A 26,436-nucleotide genomic window follows, 5' to 3' on the forward strand; every position below is an offset into this window, starting at 1 on the left:
CACGGCAGGGCATGTTCTTGGTCTGAGGCCATTCGGAGTGGTTTTCCTTGCCAGGTCCTTTTACTGGCTGGGTTGCTTTGTTTCTAGGCCTTACGATATTGACTTCCTTTTGCCACTGGGTGTTCCTCAGGGCCTTCTTTTTGCTTGCCCTCCAGGAGGTTGTTTTCCTTGGGTCAGGACTTCTGTCCTTTCCCAGGCATTTTCTCCTCTGACAGGTTCCCTCGCTGGCTCCCTGGGACCATCATATCTTCTTGCTGGATCTGTCTTCTTCTAGATCCTTCTCCTAGGGCATATTTCTATATGTAGTTTGGCTAGGTCACTGCCAACGGTCGCTTTCTGTTGGTGGTGCGCTCCTGTTTTATAAGTGGGGAGCAGGGGATCTTCCAGTTCCTTCCTGTGGCTCTCCAGTGTGCATTTGTTCACCTCTGTTTCTGCGCAGGATTTCTGCTTTGCTTTCTCTCCTCCAGATCTTTCTTTTTCCCCAGCCTTGGGTCGAGCTGGGTGTTTCCCTTTGCTTTTTCTTGCATTCTCCCACTATTTATCCTTTGGGATTCTTCCTGGTTCTGGAGCCTCTCGGCCCATTCCTTAGTTTTCCTATCCACCATTTGATGCTATGGCCTCTACTGGTCCTGTTGGGTCACATGGTTCCCCTGCACCTGTACACCCAACAGTTTACATGGCTGTTTTTTTTCCCACCCTCGGGGACTGCTTTAGGACATCCCATGGTGCTGTGTCCCCCAATGCCATTAACAAGAAAATTGGATTTTTGTACTTACCGTAAAATCCCTTTCTCGGAAATGCATCGGGGGACACAGATCCCACCCTCTGTTTTTACTTTCTCTTTCTGTCACCGGGCTGTTGTTCTCTTTTTCTTCCCCTGTCCAGGACTTGTTGGTTCCTTGCTTCTGTTTCTCTCTCCTACTGCTATTGGTACAAACTGATTAGCCTAGTGGCTGTGGAGAGGGTATAGTCCACCTGGGCGGAGCCAACACTTCTCTTTTGCTAGTGTCAGCCTCATAGTGGCAGCTGGGCATATACCCATGGTACTGTGTCCCCCAATGTATTGAACAAGAAAGGGATTTTGCGGTAAGTACAAAATCCAATTATTAAATTTAAAAAATGCAAAAAAAAATCCCCCCATGTGTTTGGCATGAGTAACATCCTGGACTACATAAATATCATGTAAATTATCCCCTACAGTGAACGCCGTAAAAAAATAAAAAATAAATGACAGAATTGCTAATTTATTCTTAGTTGCCACTAAAAAAACGTATTAACAAGCGATTAAAATGTGTAATTTACTCCAAAATAATACCAATAAAACTACAAGTCGTCCCGCAAAAATCAAGCCCTCACACACATCCATAGAAATAAAAATATAAAGTTATAGGTCTTGGGAAGGGCATTGCAAACAGATTTTTTTCCTTTTAAATAATAGAGTTTTGTTAAGGGGGAATATTAATCATCAATATTTATGCAAATATCGATAATATTCATAATTGGGAGGGGCTGTCTATTGATGACTCCGCCCATTTATACCTAAATAAACATAAAACACTACTGATTACCTCTGATTGCATATACACTACACTACGTGCGACTTACTATCACTATACTACGGCGGCGACTAGTAAAAACACCATACACTGTATTATGAACAATAAGGAATATTTATTACACAATACAATTATACAAGTATAACAATATGCTATATCTATATATATTCATAGATCAATGGATATGAATATATATACATACAGAAGTACACACCGCAGTATAGAAATGGTACTACAATAAACACAATACAAGCCTAACTACTCTACACAGCACAATCCCAAATTCCACCCCACACACTATCTATATAATACAATAATACATTCGCATACACACAAATATCAGTAACCCACCCGCCTGACTAATCACCGTCCCTATGGGGTACAAGGAGTTAAACACAATGGTGGCTCTGCAGGGGTTAATACCTGCAGGCCAAGGGACACAGGGTTATGAGTTATCAGGACAGTGGTAGCAGGGATCAGGCATTGAATCAGGGTAGGGAAAGGGTTACAAACAAGGATACAACAAGGCAAGGGTTTGTTTTCCTACAGGCTATCAGCACAAGTTTTTCTCTAAACAACTCTGTTGATAACAGTTGGAATTGCATATATGCATATATATATCCACAGATGCTTGGGGCACATCTATAAACACATACAAAACCGGGGGTATGAATGGGCAGCAATAAGCCCACATACATACTGTCATGCTGACATAAGTGTATATACATAGACACGTGTGCAAATACATACACACATATCTATATATACACACACCCTCGCATATATCTGGGGCATCACATACAGGGGACATGCATATGTCCCCACTTGCCATACAGGGCCAATATATACACGGTCATACAGGAAATATATACTAACTATAAGGGGACACATATAAGGGGGCACATATATATACTAATATAAGGGGGCACAGCTTCCAGGGACCACATATTTCCCACAGGGGCCACCATGAGCCCCTGGGGATCACCATGGGCAGATGTGCGCAGATGCTGGGCACATCTGCGCACATCACCCCATGATGCGGTGGTTAATGTATGCATATATATACCATACATGCCCGCACGTGTTTGCAGGCATGCATGGATATATATGCATACGTCTCAACCCTTCCTCAACAAGTTTTATTGCAAAAAAGTTGTAAAACGTAAAAAAAAAATATATATATATGTGTTTGGTATCGCTGTAATCGTACTGACCCAGAGAATAAAGATATTATGTTCTTTATACCAAAAAAATTATCCTGTAGCATTTATAACGTAAAAACTCAGCGACAGTATTGCTGATTTTTCCTTCTCCCTCCCAGAAAGAGTTAATAAAAGTTAATCAGAAAGTTATGTGTACCCCAAAATGGTGCCATTAAAAACTACAACTTGACTGGATACTCAAGAATGGTGGCTCACTCCAGACGGGGTTCTGGATAAAGGTGCTACTAGCCCAATATAGAGGATCACCCCTCCTCTAGTAGTATATAGCAAAAAGATCAAGGTGTAGGGCGAGCACTCAACACTTGGACCAAACAGATAGCGATTCGATAAAATTTAATTAAATCACAATGGTAAAACACGTGAACATATACCTTGAATCTACAATTAACATATAAAATCTGAATAAAAACTGCAATAAAAAATAACAAGAAAATACTTGGTAGATGACCACAGTTCAGGATAATAATGGTGTCAGTCCCTTATGCAGACAACATAATAATAGCATATATCTGGATTGTGGCACTTCAATGTCCAGAGCACGCTCAGAGATATGTAGTGCTGCGGGTTGTGAACCCCAGTCCAATGTCAATAATGTCCTGCAGTGGAACAGTTGAACCCTGCAGCTCCTACTCTGGTGAGCAGGCGTATCACAATGCTCTTAGACACAAATGGCAAACAATGTACAATCACCTTGCTCAGTCAAATGACAAACCCGTCTCATAGGATTCACAGATGGAACTCTCCTACCTCCGTTGGTGTGGCTCGTCGATGCCTCTGCAGAGGTGAGCGGGAGGCGAGCGGAAGGTGAGCGGCGTGGGACGCTATCGGCGTCTTGCTTCTGGCTCCTGTGGGTTGCTGATCTCAAATCTCGCGGGATTTCGGACGTAGTCTGTGTCCGGACAGTAGAGAGCGGTAGTTGATCAATTCTCAGCTCTATGTCCTGGATTTCAGATTTCTTCCGTTATGAGCTTCTCTGCATGGCCATGCATAGGGTGCGGAGATATCACTTTCACAGGTGTGCAGTCCAGACGCGTTTCGGGAACTCTTTCCCTTCGTCAGTGGTCCACTGACGAAGGGAAAGAGTTCCCGAAACGCGTCTGGGCTGCACACCTGTGAAAGTGATATCTCCGCACCCTATGCATGGCCATGCAGAGAAGCTCATAACGGAAGAAATCTGAAATCCAGGACATAGAGCTGAGAATTGATCAACTACCGCTCTCTGCTGTCCGGACACAGACTACGTCCGAAATCCCGCGAGATTTGAGATCAGCAACCCACAGGAGCCAGAAGCAAGACGCCGATAGCGTCCCACGCCGCTCACCTTCCGCTCGCCTCCCGCTCACCTCTGCAGAGGCATCGACGAGCCACACCAACGGAGGTAGGAGAGTTCCATCTGTGAATCCTATGAGACGGGTTTGTCATTTGACTGAGCAAGGTGATTGTACATTGTTTGCCATTTGTGTCTAAGAGCATTGTGATACGCCTGCTCACCAGAGTAGGAGCTGCAGGGTTCAACTGTTCCACTGCAGGACACTATTGACATTGGACTGGGGTTCACAACCCGCAGCACTACATATCTCTGAGCGTGCTCTGGACATTGAAGTGCCACAATCCAGATATATGCTATTATTATGTTGTCTGCATAAGGGACTGACACCATTATTATCCTGAACTGTGGTCATCTACCAAGTATTTTCTTGTTATTTTTTATTGCAGTTTTTATTCAGATTTTATATGTTAATTGTAGATTCAAGGTATATGTTCACGTGTTTTACCATTGTGATTTAATTAAATTTTATCGAATCGCTATCTGTTTGGTCCAAGTGTTGAGTGCTCGCCCTACACCTTGATCTTTTTGCTAAAAACTACAACTTGTCCCGCAAAAAACAGGCCCTCATACAGCTATATAGACGGAAAAATAAAAAAGTTAAAGCTCTTGGAAGGCAACGATGCAAAAAGGAAGAAAAACGCTTCTTCAGTAAGGCCCAAAACAGGCTGGTCACTAAGGGGTTAAATAGTTGTGCCTGGTAAATAAAGAAGGGGACACAGTGCTCATCAGACAGCTGACTGAGGAGGTGCTGAGAGTCCGACCCACACTTATCCTAGTCTAAGAATTTACCATCAGTTTTAAAGTCCTGGAAAATGCTTTAATCCTTAACACTTACTGATTAATTTCAACTTTATTGGGACAAATGGGAATAATACATAAAAGAATCATGGTGCCTCCATAGCGTTATGTTCTTTGGATGCCGTCTCCAGTCTGGCACATCCATCACTGATGTTTTATAGGTCTTAGAGTTGCTGCTTAGGCCGGGTTCACATCACCTTTGATCTGTCAGAAGAACAGGAAAATAAAAGGATCCTGTATTTTAAGCATCAGTTATGCACAATTGGCATCTGTTTTAGCCATTTCCGTCTGAGATTCGTTATTTTACACACAAAAAAAGCCCTACATGCTTGAAATACAGGATTAGTTTTTTCTTGTTTTGACGGATCAGAAGAGCAGAAAAATAAACGGTGACATGAACTCAGCCTTACTGTTATAGGGCGGGTTCACATCACCGTTATGGATTCCGTTTTTGTTTTCTGTTATAACCATGTATGTTTCGAATGATGGAAGTCAAAACGGAAGCCTTTAAGAAGCATTCTGTTTTGATCCGTTATAATAGAGGTCTATGGGAATCAAAACGGTTCCGTCTGGTTCCCGTTATGCAAGACGAAAAACAAAGTCCTGTCGACAGGACTTTTTTCTCCGTTCTGCATAACGGAAACCAGACGGATCTGTTATGCTTCCCATAGACTTCTATTATGACGGAAAGCAAAACGTTATGCCTTTAAAAGGCTTCCGTTTTGTGTTCCGTCATAATAGAAGTCTATGGGCAGCATAACGGATCCGTCCTAATTTCCGTTATGCAGGACTGGACTCCTGCATAATGGAAACTAGGACGGATCTGTTATGGTACCCATAGACTTGTATTATGAAGGATCAAAATGGAATACCTCTTAAAGGATTCTGTCTTATGGATTCCGTTATTTTCCGTTATAACCATGTTATAACGGAAAACAATGATGGAATCCATAACGGTTATATGAACAAGCCCATATCAGTATCTTACATGTAGTAACAGTAAGGTTGTTTCTAGGGAACTCTTCAGACTATCGACTGAATAATAAGCAAGTTGGACGTGCACTGTATATTTCGGAGCTAGAAAAAATTGGGATAATTGTAAAGGCCAGAAACTGTCTAGTCTTTCAGGTAAGGATGTGATAAGCTTTCTTACATAAGTGATGCTTTGCACAACTTTTTTGGCGTTCGGTTGGGGGTATACATGTATGCTTCTGCCTTCCGTGTAGTATTATACCATGTTCCCTGCATTTTCATAGGAAGATATGTAACAGTGCAAACAATTTTTACATGATATCTCCAGTGAGAGGAGAATTCAAAACAGAAAGATTATTGCCGGAATTTTGGCCTTCTATATGGTGTAGTTTTACAAGCCCACTAAGAATTGCGTGCGTTTGATAGATTTTTGTAGCAGATTACTATGGGCTGGTAAAAATATAACTAATGTTGCGGCCACTTCACTATAGCGATATTACAGTAGGATACCCATGCATCATGACAGTGTCTGATCAGTGCTGATAGTGTGAAATTGTGACTTATCTTGGCTACATCTTCCAACCTTATTTTGAAGAATACATTTTAACTCTTCTAACTCCATTAGTTTTTTTATTACATTTTTGTTTCATTTCCATTCTCATATTTTATATAATTTTTTATTGTATATGCACTGTTTATGTAATACCATGTTATTTATCCAATAACACATTCGGTCTGGTGTAGGGTTTTATATATGAGGAATAAATCCATTGTTTTTAATTAACAAGCTCTGTGTCCATTTGGCGCCAGATAGCCGAGTGCCCCCAATCTCCTCTTTACACTCGAATCTCCATTATATCCGACAAGAGGTAGTCGGCGGGTGAGCACCAAACCATTGCTATCCAGATTGGTTGAGCTACTATAACCCAAACCAATTTCTGCGATTTTAATATTGATGACCTATTCTCAGGATAGGTCATCAATATCAGATCGGCGGGGGTCCGACAACCGGCATCCCCACCGATCAGCTGTTTGAAGAGAAGGCCGCTGTCCGTACAAGCACTGCCTTCTCTTTATTGTTTATCTGCTCGCTGTGGACAGCGCAGCGGTGAGCAGGTGTAACTAGAAGTCGGCCCAGTCTATTCAAGTGTATAGGAACGAGCTGTCTCATACAAGTTAATGGGATGGCTTCTTGTAATTACACTGCTCACCGGTGTGATGTTGACGGTTAGCAGGTAAACAATGAAGGGAAGGCTGCACTGGCACGTAGCGTGGCCTTCTCTTCAACCAGCTGATCAACGGGAGTGCCGGGTGTTGGACCCCCGCCGAATTGATATTGATGACCTATCCTGAGGATAGTTCATCGATATTAAAATCCTAGAAAACCTCTTTAAGGATACATTTAGCGTGTGCACCAGGATCATCCTTGTACATATGGAGTATGAATGCAGCCCAAGTAATAAGCTGTAGCACAATCTCAAAGTTGCTTTGATATAAATGCTTTAGTTTCCCCTTATAACTTATATTTATACCAGGGAGAGGTAGAGTCTATTGCAATGAAGAAGCCTAAAGAAAGAACTCATCTTTTTGAACAAATAAGCAACTCCTTAGAATTTGCTGAACTGTATGAGCAAAAGAAAAAACGGATGTTACAGGCTGAAGAAGACGCGCAGTTCATTTACAACAAGAAGAAAAACGCAGCGGTGGAGCGAAAGCAGGCCAAGCTAGAAAAGGAAGAGGTGGGTTTCTTAAGACTAGACAGCTGGTATGCCCATGTGCTAGAACTTTACTACCTTAGTAAAAAGTAGACGAGATTACTGTTTTAGCAATAAGATATAAATATATGTAATATTTTTGGGACTAGAAGATATTTTAACCAAAATAAGACTTCATGGTGGCCTTAGGTAGTAGGGTTGTCACGATACCAAAATTTTGATTCGATTTCGATACCATAAAAAAGTTTTGCGATACTCCATACCACGCGAAAAATAATTTTATGGAACGTCCGGCCCATAATCAAACGGTCCTATCCTATTTTTTGGGGGGACAAGGTGACTAGAAAAATGTTGAATCGCGCATTTTTTATTTTTTTTTCATGTTACGACGTTCACCGCGTAGGAGAGTTTTAAAATATGTTAATAGTTTGGACTTTTCGGATGTGGCAATATGTTTATTTATTGTTTATATATTTTATATGTAAAATTGGGAAAGGGGGTGATTTATACTTAATATTTTGGTGGGTTTTTTTTCTTTATTTTTTTTACTTTACACTTTTTATTTAATAACTATTTCCCCCTTAGGGGCTAGAACCTGGGATCTTTTCATCCCTTGTCCTATTCACCCTGATAGAGCTCTATTAGGGTGAATAGTACCTCACGCTCTCCCTGCTGCCCTGTGCATAGTACACACAGCAGCAAGGAGATTACCATGGCAGCCAAGGCTACACTGCTGGGGCTCCGATCAGAAGCTGCCACTGCACCACCAATGAGGAGGAGGGGAGGGGACCCTCTGGCTACCTAAGGGGGTTAACTGCCACTGATCGTAGCTCCCTGTCATAGAGGCCGGGTGCCCGCTATGTGATTCTGCCGCCGGCACCCGCCTCCTGTATCTGTATTAAATGTTAATTATCTTCATTGGTGGCGTAGTGGCCACAGTCCCTCCCCTCCTCCGCCCCTCTCTCTCCTCATTGGAGGCAGCAGCACAGGGGGAGGGAGAGAGTATAGGTAAATGGCAAATCCCGGTATCAAATCTATACTGGTACAAAACTATCGATTGGCTATCAATAATTCGATACCCAGTGCAACCCTATTAGGTAGTGGAGGGGCTATCACATTATCCCCTAGTGGTCTAGGTCAGTTTCTGAACTTTTTTTTTAAAGAGGACCTTTCACTGCTCCTGACATGCCTGTTTTAATAGCTTCATGCATTCCCCATGTAATAATAGTTCTGGAACATCTATTCTTATGACTGTATGTTGTGCCATTCTTTATTATTTCTACTAGAAGTTTCTACTAGAATTGTTATTAGCCTTCAGTAAGGGTAAAGAGGGGAGGTAACAAGTTGGGGGGTGTACCTGCACAGTCTGAAAATGGCAGCACTGATTGGATAGACTGAGTCTGTGCAGGTACACCCCCCCAACTGGTTACCTCCCCTCTGTACCCTTACTGAAGGCTAATAGCAATTCATTCATAACTTCTGGTAGAAATAATACAGGAATGGGACAACATAGAGACATAAGAATAGATGTTCCAGAACTGTTATTACATGGGGAATGCATGAAACTATTAAAACAGACTTGTCAGGAGCCTCTTTAAGCCAAATACCCTCTAGTGACAAAAAAATTCAGCCAAGTAACCCCATGGAAACAATCAGTTAAATGTTAACAAAATGAGTCTGTTCGCTCTGCCATAAAGGCCCGGCTCTGAGCTTCTGTCGGCAGTTCCTTTAGATTTGAGGAAAAGAATAGCGCAGTATGTAAAGCTGTTTTTACTGTTAAGGTGATCCTGGGCCCTTGACAAAACTTGGTCCCCCACTGTTATTCAGACGTAGTGGTCAGGTAGTGATTTATTGCTCTGAATACTGCAAAATACAACATTTTCTTGCAAAGTCGCATCAAAACCACAGCATTGTGCTGCAGGTTTGCACTGGCAAAAAAGGCAGCACAACTGCTACATATGAATATACCCATAGTAATCAGCACACATCAGTTGAAGGGGTTGTCCAGTCATGACCTATCCTGAAGATAGACCATCACTAGCTGATTGACGGGAGTCCAAAACAACACAGCCCACGCCGATCAGCTGAATAGCTCAGTTGCCAGAAGCCGAAGTCGGAACTTCATCGCACCATCAATTGTGTAGTGGAGGGAGCTAGTTTCTACAGTGACGAGCTCTGTCTACTACCAGTTGGTGGAGCTACACCTGGACAGTTGGATCTGCATAGTGATCCTCTGTTCACTCCAGAGGGAGTAATGGAAGTAGCTTTCTGCTGTGCTCATTAGGGAAGGTCCAGAACCTCTGCAGTCGCATGGCAGTGTAATGCCTCATTCACACGTCAGTGTTCGGTCAGTGATTTCCATCAGGGATTGTGAGCCAAAACCAGGTGCGGCTCTAAGCACAGAACAGGTGCAGGTCTTTCCCTTATACCTTATGTCTGTGGAGGCACCAGTTCTGATTTTGGCTCACAATCACTGATGGAAATCACTGATGAAACACTGACGTGTGAATGAGGCATTACTGAGAAGACTTCTTCTGTAGTGCAAACAGGAAAGAATGATAATGTCAGCTGCACGAGGAGATTAATACCTGCCCCAGCAGCACAGATTAGCAGCATCTCCAAAGAAGACACATTGAAGCAAAAAAGTGATGAAATTGATATTTGCTATGCTAACAACACTTCAACGGCTATTAACAACATTTCAGAAATTTTGGTAGTAAAATGATTCTTAGGATAACCACTTTTTGAGAAAGTTCTGGGGGTCTAGCTCCAGTGGGCTCCCTCACCCTGTACTATAAGACACAGGCACAGTATATAGATAATAAAGGTAAGCACATACAAAGAAGTGACATTACACATTCTTGGTATGTCTGTGAAATCATTTATGCTAGATAACGAATGAATGTTGTTGTTATAAGAAGGTATAAGGCCAGGTTCACATCTGAGGCGACAAAATACTGCTGCATGCAGTGCTGTATTGTCTGGCAGGATACTGGTATTCATGGCAGAAACCCGACAGACCCCATTATAGTGAATATGCGCTCTTGTTCTCATGCCTTTGTCTGTTTGTACCTTTACCTTTTCTCCCGTCAAAAATAACTGAAAAATGGAATAGAACACAATGCTGATGTGAGTTGTGTATATATATTTATTTTATACACTTATATAGCACTGGCATTCCGCAGCGCTTTACAGACATTAGCATCCAGCTGTCCCCAATGGGGCTCACAATCTAAGGTCCCTATCAGTATGTCTTTGGAGTGTGGGAGGAAACCCACACAAACTCCAGGCAGAAGCTGTCCTTGGTCGGATTCAAACCTAGGAACCCAGCGCTAACCACTGAGCCACCGTGATATATGTCCATGATATATTTTGTATATATTAGGGATCGACCGATATAGATTTTCTAGAGCCGATACCGATAATCTGTGAACTTTTAAGCCGATAATTTATACCGATATTCTGTGCATTTTCATTTTTGAAAAAACCCAAAAATTCCTACACAAATCTGCTGAAAATGAACATGTTTATTGTTAACGTGTAGGTATTTTTTTTGTAAATCTTTCTGTTTCATTTATACTTAATATATATATTTTTTTTACTAACTTTTAGCCCCCTTAGGGACTAGAACTCTTTTCCTATTCACCCTGATAGAGCTTTATCAGGGTGAATAGGACCTCACACTGTCGCTGCTGCTCTGTGCTTTGTGCAAACAGCAGCATGGAGCTTACTATGGCAGCCAGGGCTTCAATAGCGTCCTGGCTGCCATGATAACCGATCGGAGCTCCAGGCTTACACTGCTGGGGCTCCGATCAGAAGCTGCCACTGCACCACCAATGAGGAGGGGAGAGGGGACCCTGTGGCCACTGCCACCAATGATTAATACTGGGAGGGCTTGGGGGGGCGCACTGCGCCACCAATGTTTTCAATACTGGGGGGGGCGCACTGCGCCACCAATGATTAATACTGGGGGATTGGGTGGGGGGGGCAGACTGCGCCACCAATGTTTTTAATACTGGGGTTGGGGTGGGGGGGGGCGCACTGCGCCACCAATGAAGATAACTCTCTCATTAATTTATATACAGGAGGTGGGAGCTGGCTGCAGAATCATATAGCCGACTTCCGACCTCTGTGAGCGGTAGCTGCGATCCGCGACAGTTAACCCCTTAGGTGCGGCACCTGAGGGGTTAACTAGCGCAGATCGCAGCTACTTGTCATAGAGGTCGGGAGCCAGCTATGTGATTCTGCAGCCAGCTCCCGCCTCCTGTTGAATTTGAATAAATGAGTCAGTCAACATCATTGGTGGCGCAATGACCACAGCCCCTTCCCTTCTTTTCTCCTCTCATTGGTGGCAGCAGCACAGGGGGGAGGGAGACACTGCTTCCTTCTCCCCTGTGCTGGTGAGGGAACACGGATCGCGCTGACAGCAGCGCGATCCTTGTTCCCGATTTGTTATCGGCAAAACAGATGCCGATACCGATAACTTTCAAAATCCTGAATATCGGCCGATAATATCGGTAAAACCGATAATCGGTCGATCCCTAATATATATATATAGCTGAAACGTCGCAAGATTTGCCACATTATGGGTGAATAAAACTTTTTTTGCTTTCATCACTATTTGGAGTGCAGTCCTGCTTTCTCTGCGTATATTATTGGGGATTGCCGTTACCCCATCCTGGACTCTGCACCCACACCTTGGCTGGTGCTCCCGTTAGACTTTTTCCTTTATATATTTATATATATATATATATTCATACTTACATCGGTGCTACCTCCCATTTTGCCTTTACTATATATCTCTATATATAGATATGGGATGGATGATTGATAGATAGATAGATATAGATATATACGGTGTATATATATATATATATATATATATATATATATATACTCCTGAACATTGAAGCTGCCACACCAAGAAGGAAAAGTTGTGGAATCATGGAAATGACAAGATCGATAGACATGTTAATGATATCCAAATAATTAAAAATGGAAACAAAATTTTCAATATTTTATTCAATATTGAGCATGAGCGCCACGTGCAGAAATACACACATGCTTTGGCATGCTATCAATGAGGTTATTAATAATTGTCTGAGGAGTGTTCTGCCATGCTGAATGCACTTGGGCACACAAATCATAAAGATTCGCTGCTGGCAGCTCCCTTTACAATTGCCAACCAATGATGTCCCCAATGTGCTCGATAAGCGACAAGTCTGAAGACGCTGTAGGCCATGGTAGAATGTTTACCATGACCAAATCAATTTAACGCTAAGCTGTTAGTGTACCTGAAATGAAGACTAGAGGAGCCTGGCTACTGTACATTATGCCACCCCACACCATAAACCTGGGAGTAGGACCAGTGGGATATTCCCTTGTGACGACCATTTCATGGCATTGTCCGTGTGGTCTTATCAAATTAATGTTTGGCTATCATTGAGATGGGACTCATCGCTGAAGAGTATAGACCTGCATTCTAGCTTCCATTGACATCTTGCTGTGCACCATGATAGCTATTGACAGCGGAGGCATAAGGTCAGTTGAATACCTTTAGCTGGATGTCTGGCTCATAGCCCAGTGCTCTGCAAATGCCTTTTGATGGTTTGTGTAGACACTGTTTGCCGCCCTAGGTTTGAGATGTGACATCCAGTTTCACTTGCCGTACAGAATGGATTACTATACGCCTTTCTTCTAATCAGATTAAACGTCTGTGCAGTGGTTCACCTCTGTGGACCTCTTGCTGTCATTCCAGGTCGTTGTCATTCTCCCAACAACCAGCACACACCATGTTGAGCAGTGCTGACATCTCGGACTAGGCATGTAGCGAGCCACTGATGTGATAAACCAAGCTCTCTCAGTTCACGGATTGTGTCCCTCTCAGTTTATGACAAGTGGCAGTAACTGGCACATCATCAATCCTGCTTTTATGCCCCTCCTCATGCCAAAGATTGGAGCTAGGTGCAGATCGCCTGCAGATCTTAGTGATACCTGCTACTTCCTTGTCCTTGGTGTTGCAATTTCAATGTTGAGGTGTTTGTGTGTATATATATACACTCACCTAAAGAATTATTAGGAACCCCTGTTCTATTTCTCATTAATGCAATTATCTAGTCAACCAATCACATGGCAGTTGCTTCAATGCATTTAGGGGTGTGGTCCTGGTCAAGACAATCTCCTGAACTACAAACTGAATGTCAGAATGGGAAAGAAAGGTGATTTAAGCAATTTTGAGCGTGGCATGGGTGTTGGTGCCAGACGGGCCGGTCTGAGTATTTAACAATCTGCTCAGTTACTGGGATTTTCACGCACAACCATTTCTAGGGTTTACAAAGAATGGTGTGAAAAGGGAAAAACATCCAGTATGCGGCAGTCCTGTGGGCAAAAATGCCTTGTGGATGCTAGAGGTCAGAGGAGAATGGGCCGACTGATTCAAGCTGATAGAAGAGCAACGTTGACTGAAATAACCACTCGTTACAACCGAGGTATGCAGCAAAGCATTTGTGAAGCCACAACACGCACAACTTTGAGGTGGATGGGCTACAACAGCAGAAGACCCCACGGGTACCACTCATCTCCACTACAAATAGGAAAAAGAGGCTACAATTTGCACGAGCTCACCAAAATTGGACTGTTGAAGACTGGAAAAATGTTGCCTGGTCTGATGAGTCTCGATTTCTGTTGAGACATTCAAATGGTAGAGTCCGAATTTGGCGTAAACAGAATGAGAACATGTATCCATCCTCTGATGGCTACTTCCAGCAGGATAATTCAATCATTTCAAATTGGTTTCTTGAACATGACAATGAGTTCACTGTACTAAAATGGCCCCCACAGTCACCAGATATCAACCCAATAGAGCATCTTTGGGATGTGGTGGAACGGGAGCTTCGTGCCCTGGATGGGCATCCCTCAAATCTCCATCAACTGCAAGATGCTATCCTATCAATATGGGCCAACATTTCTAAAGAATGCTATCAGCACCTTGTTGAATCAATGCCACGTAGAATTAAGGCAGTTCTGAAGGCAAAAGGGGGTCCAACACCGTATTAGTATGGTGTTCCTAATAATTCTTTAGGTGAGTGTATATTAGATGTCTATATGGTGGTCTATGTTCTTAACTCGGTTTCACAGTATTTTGGACTGTCTACAGGCAGATACCTACAAGAGACTACAGCAGCAAGTACGTGACAGTAAAAAAAAGCTCCAGCTTTTTCAGCTTTTCTACAATGAGAATAAACTGGAATCTTTATTGAGGAGCTTGGAAGAAAAGCAGCTCGATACAAACAGCCAGAAAGAGCAGCTCACACAATGTGAGTCCGAACTGAAAGCTGCAAAGAAGGATCTGGGAAGGTTGAACAGAGATCTGCAACAGACTGAAAAAGAAATAAAGTAAGTGCATATGAGATGTTACCTTGCTGATATGGATAGTTATAGCCAGAGAACAATTCTGTACATGAATGTCTTTAGTAAACTGCCTCCATGGGCCTCCTGAGCTGTTAGCTTTTTCTTTGTTTGGGACTTTGGGAAGACACATGGGGCTTGCAGACTTCATGGGTGGCTACTCACTCTCTCATCCCATGATGGAACCACACATTTCCTTCATGTGGAGCGTTAGTGGAGAAGTGTAGGATCATGATACAAATATACTGTATTCTAGCTGCTTGGTGCGGGTTTGTATGTGCTCCGAGGGTTCACCTTGTGTTAGGGTAACAGATAATATCTGGAATAGCCATATATGACCACTACTGAAACTAGTGATTGGCTGCAGTGGTCATGTTCTGTATATGGTTCCATCACTAATGTAGCCTGTTATTACAGCCTGGAGCAGAAACTGTGGAGTGTATGATCTTTTATTATTTTAACACATTTAAAGGGGTTATCCCATGATTAATATATAAAATGAAAATTGGACATCATATAGTACATGACAATACCTTTCTAACAAAGCTAGAACCAGCCCTGTACCTCACATTGGTCTAGAGATTTCCACATTCATTGCTCTGCTAGATTTATTTCAAGCTGTCAGCTCAAAGGCATGTCCTTTCTGTTGCAGCTGGTGGCAGCTGAAAGATAGAACTGCGCATGTGCTTCCATCTCAGTGGGCAGGACAAAGAAATTAGAAAAAGAGCAAACAGCAGGTGGCGCTATGCAGATAGATTTCATTAAATAACTCAGTAGTTATAATAGATTTTTAATTACATGCAATTTCAAAAGTATTCAGATCCAGGTGCTGGTTTGAAAACTGTAGACTATTATTCATGGGGTTGTCCTGCGATATATATTGATAACCTATCATTAGGATAGGTCATCAATATCTGATTGGGGGTTACAACACCTGGCACCCTTGCCACCTCTTCCTGTTCATTACACTGCACATCTTCTTTTTTTATTGAAAAACAATAATAATAAACATTTTCTTTTAAAGACATTAAAGGGGTTATCCCATCATAACGATCACTGTTAAATCTGTTAATGATTTGACAGTGATCATTTTTGTAAATATACTTTATTAACAAATTCCCACCGATTAGGAGAAAATTCATCCCCACTTACCTTATTGTTGTGACTCGGTCTCCCCTGGTTACGACCACCGCTCTTCCGCAAGATCCCGATGGTCGCGCTTGCCCGGAAGACTTCTTCTTTTCTCCCGGCTGGGCCACTCGCTGTCCTGAACGCGCACGCTGCCGCGCATGCGCGACGGTGACTTCTTCCCGGCCAGAATAGTACAGAGCTGCGAACGCGCACGCCGGCTCTGTACTATACTGGCCAGAAATAAGTCACATTGCGCATGCGCGGCAGCGTGCGCGTTCAGTCCAGCGCGCGGCCCGGCCGGGAGAAGACTTCAATCAAGATGAAGCCCGCCCCCAGCCAGAATCCAGGAAGTGAACGCGCGGTGGCAGCAGGTAAGTATGAAACTGCTAAGTGGGATAACCCCTTTAAGTACAGGTAGTGGATTTATCAAGCAATCCCCACACCAATAAACAGAGAGGGATACATACATTACAGAACATGTAATGAAATCTGAATTCAATAGCAACTCCACAACCCAATTCACTTAGCGAAATTACTGGTGTAAGGGCAACTGTTTCCTCCCATTGGTCATCAGAGATCTCTCCCACATCCTGTTCCCATTTAGTTTTAACCTGCAGCGGATATTTTTTTAAAAATTCGCCATGCAGCACACTATAGTACATAGAAATAGCTCCCCTGACAGATCCAGAAGCTACTACATCATTTAACATTTGATTGGACACAGACTTTACGGGGGAGAGCCTGGATTGTACCTCCATGGCATGTCTCAGTTGTAAGTATTTGTAAAAATGCATTGAGGGCAGGCCAAACTCAGCACTCAACTGCTGGAATTGTTTCAGAACCCCTCCATCTAATAGTTGGCCAATATTCCAAATCCCACATCTTCTCCACTGGGCAAAGCCCCTCAGGCGAGATAATTCACCCAGCTGAGGGTTGTTCCAGACGGGAGAGATATCCAACAACCCTGAGACACCCAGAATGTCTTTGACTTTAGACCACACTTTTCTCATAAGACCCATGATGGGGGTTCCTCTAAACCCAGGACAAACCGCCCCCTCCAAAGCTTCCAAAGGACACCACCCATTTGCTACCCAGGTGAGTAATTTCCCTGCTGCTCCTCCACCGCCCCCCTTGCTCCATCCTTTGAAGTGCTGCAACTACGCTGAGAGGAAATACATAAAGGGATTAGGTACAGCCAGGTCCCCCGCATCCTTAGCCCTTTGCAGTGTTTCATATCGAATACGACTGCTCTTATTTTTCCACAGAAAGGAGCGGAACATACTTTGTATTTTATAGAAAAAATGCATAGGGATCCATACAGGAGAGTTTTGGAGCAAATACAAAAGCTGGGGCATCCAAATCATTTTAAGTAAATGTCCCCTGCCAATCAAGGATAGTGGTAGCTTATGCCACAATGTGGCCTTATCTTTGAATCTGGCAAGCAGGGGTAGAATATTGTTTGGTATGTATTTTTTCTGGTCAACAGCCACCATAACTCCCAGGTATTTAAAGGAGGATACTACCTGCAATTTAGTATGAGCTAAGCATAAATTCTCCGGCAGCCGGGACATGGGGAGTATGACAGACTTATCCCAATTGATAAGCAATCCAGAATGTCTGCCAAATTCTGAGATGAGCGAGATAATGGGATCAATAGACAACGCTAAATCTCCTACATATATAAGCATGTCATCTGCATGAAGCGATATACGCTCTTCCACTGCACCTCTTCTAATGCCTCTGAATACTGGCGTGTTGCGAAGAATGCAGGCCAATGGTTCTATTGCTATGGCGAATAGAAGAGGCGACAGTGGGCATCCCTGCCTGGTTCCCCTGTCCAATGCGATAGCCGGAGAAATCCCACCATTCACCCTAATCCTAGCCCTGGGTTGGTTATACAGCAGACCCACCCATCTAATAAATCCAGGTCCACAACCAATCCTAGACAAGACTGCCCAGAGGTAGTCCCACTCGACACTGTCAAAAGCTTTGGCAGCATCGAGTGAGACCACAGCACTACACTCTCCACCCATTTGCAAGTTCAAAAACAAGCGCCTAAGATTGAGGGACGTAGACCTTCCAGGCATAAAACCCGATTGGTCATCATGAATAACCGTGTGGATAACTCGTATCAATCTATTAGCTAGCACCCTTGCCAAGATCTTCACATCAGTCGTCAATAAAGAGATGGGCCAATAAGAGTCTACCTGGGAGGGATCCTTTCCGGGTTTAGGAATCACTACCACAATCGCTTCCCTCATCGAACTAGGCAGAACGCCCACCCGATAGTAGTCCATGAAGACAATATGTAAACGTGGAAGGAGAAGTTCTTCATGCTTCATAAAGAATTCAGCCGGCAAGCCATCTCCCGCAGGAGCCCTGTCATTAGAAAAGGACTTAAGCGCCATCTCTAACTCCTCTAGCTAAAGGTCCCCATCCAACATTTCCCTGTGCTCCTCTGATAGACAGGGCATGCAGATACCTGCCAAATAATTTTCCCTGTCTACACAGCCAACCTGGAGCTTGGATCTATACACCTCCCTAAAATGACCAAAGAGAACCTTGAGTATATCTCCATCTCCCATTCTCAAATTCCCATGGGCATCTCTAATAGAAGTAACGCAGGATGGTCCCAACTGAGTTTTAATTTTTGTGGCCAATAAGTGAGCAGCGCTCTCACCCTCCATAAAATACCTCTGGGTCATGAAAAGGCGTTTATTTTCAGCCTGCTCTACAAGGTGGTCCTTAAATAAGTTTTGGGCCTCCCTCCAGTTGTTTTCATTAATCTGTGAGGGGTCGGCTATAAATTTAGATTCAGTATCCATAACCCTACTTGCCAGATCAATAGAGAAGGTTCGACTTTTCGTTTTATGGGCACTAATAATTTTAATATATATGCCCCTGATAAAAGCTTTCATCGTATCCCATACAATCTGGATAGAAGATGTTCCTTCGTTAGTAGTAAAGAATTCCCTTAGTGCATCAGGAATAATAGTGCCCGTATCAACCAGCTGAAGCCAAAATGGGTTTAGCCTCCAAACCGGTCTAACACCAGGCCTCACATCTCCCAATTTCAATGTAGGTGAATGATCAGACACACTCCGGGGCAGATAGGAGACCTCCTCAACATTGCCTAACAAGGAAGGAGAGTCCAGCACCAGGTCAATTCTAGATAAGGAATTATAAGAGGAAGAATAACAAGAGTATTGCCTATCGTCCTGGTGCGTGGCCCTCCACAGATCACAAATATCAATCTCTGACAGCAGCCCCGCCAGAACCGACAGTGAGGGACCCAATACAGGGGCACCCGGAGAAAATTTATCCAGAGACTTATCCATGTACATATTGAAGTCCCCCACCATAAGCACCGGCACACCCGGAAATTTAGCAATAAATAATAAAATTATTTTCAGAACCTCACTAGAATATGGCGGGGGAATATAAACTGCTACCAAAAGCAGCCTAAACTGAAAGATAGAGCAGTCTAAGCACACAAACCTCCCATTGCCATCTATACTTTTTTCTCTAACCTCAAATGGAAGCGACCTATTGTCACGGCTGAGGATGGGGAAAACCCTCAGCCGTGCTATGCCTGGAGATGTTAGTGGCTGCTCGGCCAGGACCACAGATTTAGGGAGCAGGTCACCTCCTAATGCATCCCTAATCTGACCCTGACTCCTAGCTGCATGAGCCGACCTTGAAGGTAGGAGGGCTCATGCTCAGGAACCTCGGGACCCCTACTCACCCTCTGCCGATTCCTGTACTAGGAGCTGGGTAGACCACCTGTTCCTCCTGGATACGGAGAAACAGGAGTCTAAACTGGCCGGGCTGCAAGGGGAACAGAAACAGACATATGGCAATGGCAGGTAAGTGCAACTAGTACCACACCTACCTGCCACAGACACAGAGCCTGGAACCCAAGTATAAGTGCTGCTGTCCACAACAACACAAGAGACAGAGCACACACCACACAGGAACCCAGGAAACCATACGCTGCAATAAACAAGCATAACACAAACACATCTTCATAACATTGTGTATCACAATTTATGACCACAAGGGTGGCCCTCACTGGCAGATGGAATAAGGAACCAGGAGAGTGCCTCCAGCTTACAAACAGGCCTCAGACATCAGGTCTCAACTGAGGCTTTATAGCCCATGTAGCCACACCCACACAGACACACCCAGTGTTCACACACACACACACAGAAGGGAATTAACCCTTCTCACACCAGGGAAGGGAGAACAGCCACATACAGGGGAAGTGAACAAACCCTTATCACTATGCATGTTACCGCAGGCAACGACATGCGTGGCAACCGTGTCCTGGGAGTCAGCCAGTAGGCCGAGACACCGCCACCACATGTACAGAATAAACCACGTTACCTCGGGCAGCCACAAGTGAAGGGAAACCATCCCAGTGCACACATCCAAACTTCGTGCACACCAAACATATAAAAAGGCACAACTACAAGCACAGGTTGCCAGGTGTAACCGCATGCAGCTTGCAGCAAGCTGCAAAGCACAAACGTTGCCAGCGGCAACCACACGTGAGGCAACAATCCAGCCGCCCTCACCATGTGATTGACCAAAACCAAACCGCAGGCAACAGCATTCGGATCAGGAGTCACGACCATAACCATGGTCGTGACACCTATGTACCAGAACACTAACTCCACGGGCATGAGTGGAGTACATAGAGTGAAATTCATGCGCCATCCATGCTCTATGCAACAGATGGGTCCTGTCTTCCGTAACATGCGTCTCGGATAGACAGAATGGCCGGTTGATATGTTCGCAGAGCATGGAAAACCGCATGCCTTTTTGATGTTTGGCCCATGCCCCGCACATTCCAGGCAAGGATCTTAAGAGTACCCATCCACAAGCCAGAATGATATGCTAAGTGCCCGCCACCATCCATCCACCACAAAATATATTGCCGTCTCTTGAGTAACTTATAACCTGTCCCATCCCTTCCTTCCCCCCCACCCACACAAAAAAACGAATACAAATAAGACATCTCCCTTCTAAGTAAGGGAGTCAGGGGATCAAAAATCCTGAACCGGAAGTACAGTAACAGTTTTCATAAACAGTCACTAATTGGTCCAAACCAAACTACAGTCAGGTCCATAAATATTGGGACATTGGCACAATTCTAACATGTTTGGCTCTATACACCACCACAATGGAATTGAAATGAAACGAACAAGATGTGCTTTAACTGCAGACTGTCAGCTTTAATTTGAGGGTATTTACATCCAAGTCAGGTGAACGGTGTAGGAATTACAACAGTTTGCATATGTGCCTCACACTTGTTAAGGGACCAAAAGTAATAAGACATAATAATAATCCTAAATCAAACTTTCACTTTTTAATACTTGGTTGCATATCCTTTGCAGTCAATTACAGCCTGAAGTCTGGAACGCATAGACATCACCAGACGCTGCGTTTCATCCCTGGTGATGCTCTGCCAGGCCTCTACTGCAACTGTCTTGAGTTCCTGCTTGTTCTTGGGCATTTTCCCTTCAGTTTTGTCTTCAGCAAGTAAATGCATGCTCAATCGGATTCAGGTCAGGTGATTGACTTGGCCATTGCATAACATTCCACTTCTTTCCTTTAAAAAACTCTTTGGTTGCTTTTGCAGTATGCTTTGGTCATTGTACATCTGCACTGTGACGCGCCGTCCAATGAGTTCTGAAGCATTTGGCTGAATATGAGCAGATGATATTGCCTGAAACACTTCATAATTCATCCTGCTGCTTTTGTCAGCAGTCACATCATCAATAAATACAAGAGAACCAGTTCCATTGGCAGCCATACATGCCCACGCCATTGGCAAACTCTAATCTGGCCTTCCTGTTTTTGAGGCTCACCAATGGTTTACATCTTGTGGTGAACCCTCTGTATTCACTCTGGTTAAGTCTTCTCTTGATTGCTAACTTTGACACACATACACCTGCCTCCTGGAGAGTGTTCTTGATCTGGCCAACTGTTGTGAAGGGTGTTTTCTTCACCAGGGAAAGAATTCTTCGGTCATCCACCACAGTTATTTTCCGTGGTCTTCCGGGTCCTTTGGTGTTGCTGAGCTCACCGATGCGTTCCTTCTTTTTAAGAATGTTCCACACAGTTGTTTTGGCCACGCCTAATGTTTTTTGCTATCTCTCTGATCGGTTTGTTTTGTTTTTTTAGCCTAATGATGGCTTGTTTCACTGATAGTGACAGCTCTTTGGATCTCATCTTGAGAGTTGACAGCAACAGATTCCAAATGCAAATAGCACACTTAAAATTAACTCTGGACCTTTTATCTGCTCATTGTAAATGGGATAATGAGGGGATAACACACACCTGGCCATGGAACAGCTGAGAAGCCAATTGTCCCATTACTTTTGGTTCCTTAACAAGTGGGAGGCACATATGCAAACTGTTGTAATTCCTACACCGTTCACCCTTTTTGGATGTAAATACCCTCAAATTAAAGCTGACAGTCTGCAGTTAAAGCACATATTGTTTGTTTCATTTTAAATCCATTGTGGTGGTGTATGGACCCAAAAATTTTAGAATTGTGTCGATGTCCCAATATTTATGGACCGGACTGTATATAGCCCAAACCCCGGCCATATAAACACATTGCTTCCACCACCCTGCTGTAAAGTCAGACTGCCCAAGGCCCCAATCCATGAACTCAACATGGGGAACTCGGGAAGTCAGACAAGAGCTATCCGGACCCTTATACCCGTCTAGAATCAGAGCAAGGTCCCATTGGGAAACAAAGCAAATAAACGTTACAGAGTCCCATATGGAACCCTCTTGCAAATAACGTCCATCTACAATCATAGAAGTATACGACAGATCTTCAAGTGTTGCCACGAAGATTGCTTTCGTGAGCATCCAGCCACTGACACGCCTCATCTGGAGAGTCGAACATGTTGATCTTGTCATGTGCAACTATACGTAGCCTGGCGGGATAGAACATTGAGTAAGAAAGGCCCAAGTTCCTGAGTCTTTTTTTGACATCGCGCCCTTTTTTTCTGAACTTCTGCAGAGAAGTCAGGGAACATGGAAATGCGGCTCCTATTAATAGTAAGATCAGCACAGTCTCTTGCGCCCCTGAGAATTGCATCTCTATCTCGATAGTGTAGAATTTTTAGCAGGATAGGCCTCGACGGCGCCCCAGGAGGCAGTGGACGAGACGATACACGATGTGCCCGCTCAATAGCAAGCAGGGGAGACAATTTATCACTTCCAAGCTTATCCCGAATCCATTTCTCAAAAAATGTCACAGCATCTGCACCTTCCGGTCGTTCAGGCACTCCGACTATGCGAACATTATTGCGCCGCAGACGGTTTTCTAGATCATTGGATTTAGAGATGAATAGTGTGACATTATGTATGACCCGCTGTAGGTCTCTTTTGACTGGCGGCATTTGATCTTCAACAGCACCAATGCGGGTCTCCTCCCCCAGACGGTCTTTCACTTGGCGCAAGTCCTGCCTAATGAGCAGGACGTCCTCCTTGAGGCCCCCCATATGGGTATTTAAGGTGTTAAGAGCCAGGCTGCATTGTGTAACAGCTGAAAAGACGTCTTTAATAGTACGCTCAGTCCCTGGGCCAGCCCCTACACTGTGTGCCCCACTGACCTCAGTGTACTCTGTATCTGGAGCCTTGTGAGAGGAAATGGATGCAGCAGAGATGGTAGCTGCTGGAGGGCTGCTGTCTGACACCAGTGTCGGTTCTGCTGCATTCCCCGCCTTAGCTGATGAGCGGGCAAACTTTTCTAGCTATGCGGCAACTTCAGAGATCTTCACCACGGCCTGCGCGGCGCCATTTTGATTTACCGGCGTGGCTGCTCCACACTCCCCCTCCTTGTCTTTGGCTTTCTGGCGCGTCATATCGCCACAGTTAGGTGTTGGGACTTAGGAGAGTCGGTCCCCGCTGAAAATGGAACAGATTATCGCTGATTACAGCAGGTGGACGGAGGTTGTCAGGATAGTCGACCGGGAGCTCTGAGCAGTGCGTCCGCTCACATGCCAGTCAGGCCACGCCCCTGAAACTAGTACTTTTAATTACACTGCTCAGCAGGAGATGACGTGTAGTGTAATGACCAGGAAGCGGGACTCGCATGGAGCGCCGCCGCCTCCTCTTCAAACAGCTGATTGGCAGGGGTGCCATGTGTTCGACCCCTGCCAATTAGATATTGATGACCTATCCTGAAGATAGGTCAATAATATTTGTAGCAGGACAACCCCTTTAAGGTCTTTAGCGAGCTTTTAAAATAATTAAAACAAATGGTACACACGCGCTGCCACCTTTAACACTACTTCTGCTGCAGCAAGATACAAAAAATAGACAACCAGCCTATGTCCAATAACGATTAGAGACCACTATCATGCGTCTAAAAGAGAAAACTATAGCACCCCTATTCTACAAATGTATGCGCTGGAATATAGTGCCTCTTGATGCTGGAAAATATGCACCCTTATAAATCCAGATACAATACGGTTGTGCTCTTTCCTATATCGCTTGTATGCTATACATCAAAATAGGTTGTTGTTACAAGTACAGCCCTTCTCTAAAGTACCTGCAAGTAGTCGCTTGTTTTATTTATCTAGTCTGTGCGGCATCCCACTCTGCTCTATGTCTTGAGGGGTTGATGGAACTGAGCTGCTAAGGGTACTTTCACATTTGCGGCAGAGGATTCCGGCAGGCAGTTCCGTCGCTGGAACTGCCTGCCGGATCCGGCAATTCGGACGCAAACGGATGCATTTGTGATCCGGATCTGTCTGTCAAATGCATTGCAATACCGGTTCAGTCTCTCCGGTGTAATCCGGAAAAATTGATCCGGTATTAATTTTTTTTGCATTTTTAAAGGTCTGCGCATGCGCTGCGGATCCGTTTTGCCGGAACACTTAATGCCAGATTAATGCCAGCACTAATACACTTTAATGTAAATTAATGCCGGATCCGGCATTCCGGCAAGTGATGAGTATTTTTGGCTGGAGAGAAAACTGCAGCATTCTGCAGTATTTTCTCAGTCCAAAAAACGTAAGAGGGACTGAACTGATGCATCCGGATTGCTCTCCATTCAGAATGCATTAGGATAAAACTGATCAGTTCTTTTCCGGTATTGAGCTCCTGTGACAGAACTCCATACCGGAAAACAAAAACGCTAGTGTAAAAATTTGTCTAAGCGTCACTGCAGGTAAGTATCTCCTCTTTGGCTTACCTTGTACACGTTCAGCTCCAGCCAGTAGCTAGAATGCTCAAGTATAGCCTGCAAGTGTCCTCCGTGGAATATCTTGTGTGACGTCACACCGCGTTTCAGAATGCGCGGATTCCATCGTCGGGGATGGGGTTTAGATGAGCTTTTAAAATAAGTTAGAAAGTGCCTTTAAAAATGTTCCAAAAAGTGCCAACAATATAGACCTTTATGTGAATCCAAACATTTGAAATTTTTACTAGAATGTCCAAATTTTATTCTTAATTTGACTCGCTGCTTTATTTTTTAAGAGTTCGAGAAATGTCATTAAATAACCTAAGACCTCAGTACATTAAAGCGAAAGAAAATACTGCCCACCAAATAAAGAAATCCGAGTCTACTAAATCTTCTTTGAAGAATATTGAGAAACGCTGCAACAAATTGGACCAGGAGATTGAGGAGCTGGAGATGGAAATCAATGCACTTCAGGAAGCCCAGAGAGAATTTGAGAGTAAGGTTGAAGAGGATCATAGGAGCAGACAGGTTGATGTTGAGTTGGAACAAAGTCAGGTAATAAAAGAAGTGGCTATCACTTGCAGCTTAATATAGCTTTCTTTTTTTGCATGATGAAAGGGTTTTTTCCAAGGGTTTTCTCAGGAAGAGGACTGAGTTGCACCTAGACCTCGTGACCGATGAACACGACCTAGGGAAAGCCCCGAAGATACGGCAGCCTCTTCAAGCAGCTGATCAGTGGGGGTGTCGGGAGTCGGACCCCACTGATCAGTTACTGATGACCTATAAGAACATCTATTCTTATGTCTCTAAGTTGTCCCATTCCTGTATTATTTCTACTAGAAGTTATGAATGAATTGCTATTAGCCTTCAGTAAGGGTACAGAGGGGAGGTAACACGTTGGGGGGGTGTACCTGCACAGACTGACTCTATCCAATGAGCGCTGCCATTTTCAGACTGTGCAGGTACACCCCCCCCCCCCCAAACTGGTTACCTCCCCTCTGTACCCTTACCGAAGGCTAATAGCAATTAATTCATAACTTCTACCGATAGTAGAAATAATAAAGGAATGGCACAACATAGAGACATAAAAATA

General features: G+C 44.0%; 1 protein-coding gene across 1 annotated transcript in view; it reads left to right on the plus strand.

Annotated features, from left to right (window-relative positions):
* The window catches only part of SMC1B (structural maintenance of chromosomes 1B), a 171,911-nt gene that overhangs the window by 14,843 nt on the left and 130,632 nt on the right, over nt 1–26,436 (plus strand). Inside the window, exons 3-6 of the mRNA XM_040439136.1 lie at nt 5,923–6,035; nt 7,415–7,618; nt 14,751–14,989; nt 25,640–25,898. Coding sequence (XP_040295070.1) covers nt 5,923–6,035; nt 7,415–7,618; nt 14,751–14,989; nt 25,640–25,898 — 815 coding nt within the window. The remainder of the gene's footprint in view (nt 1–5,922; nt 6,036–7,414; nt 7,619–14,750; nt 14,990–25,639; nt 25,899–26,436) is intronic.

This window comes from Bufo bufo, chromosome 1, assembly GCF_905171765.1.
Source record: "Bufo bufo chromosome 1, aBufBuf1.1, whole genome shotgun sequence".
Taxonomy (NCBI): Eukaryota; Metazoa; Chordata; class Amphibia; order Anura; family Bufonidae; genus Bufo; species Bufo bufo.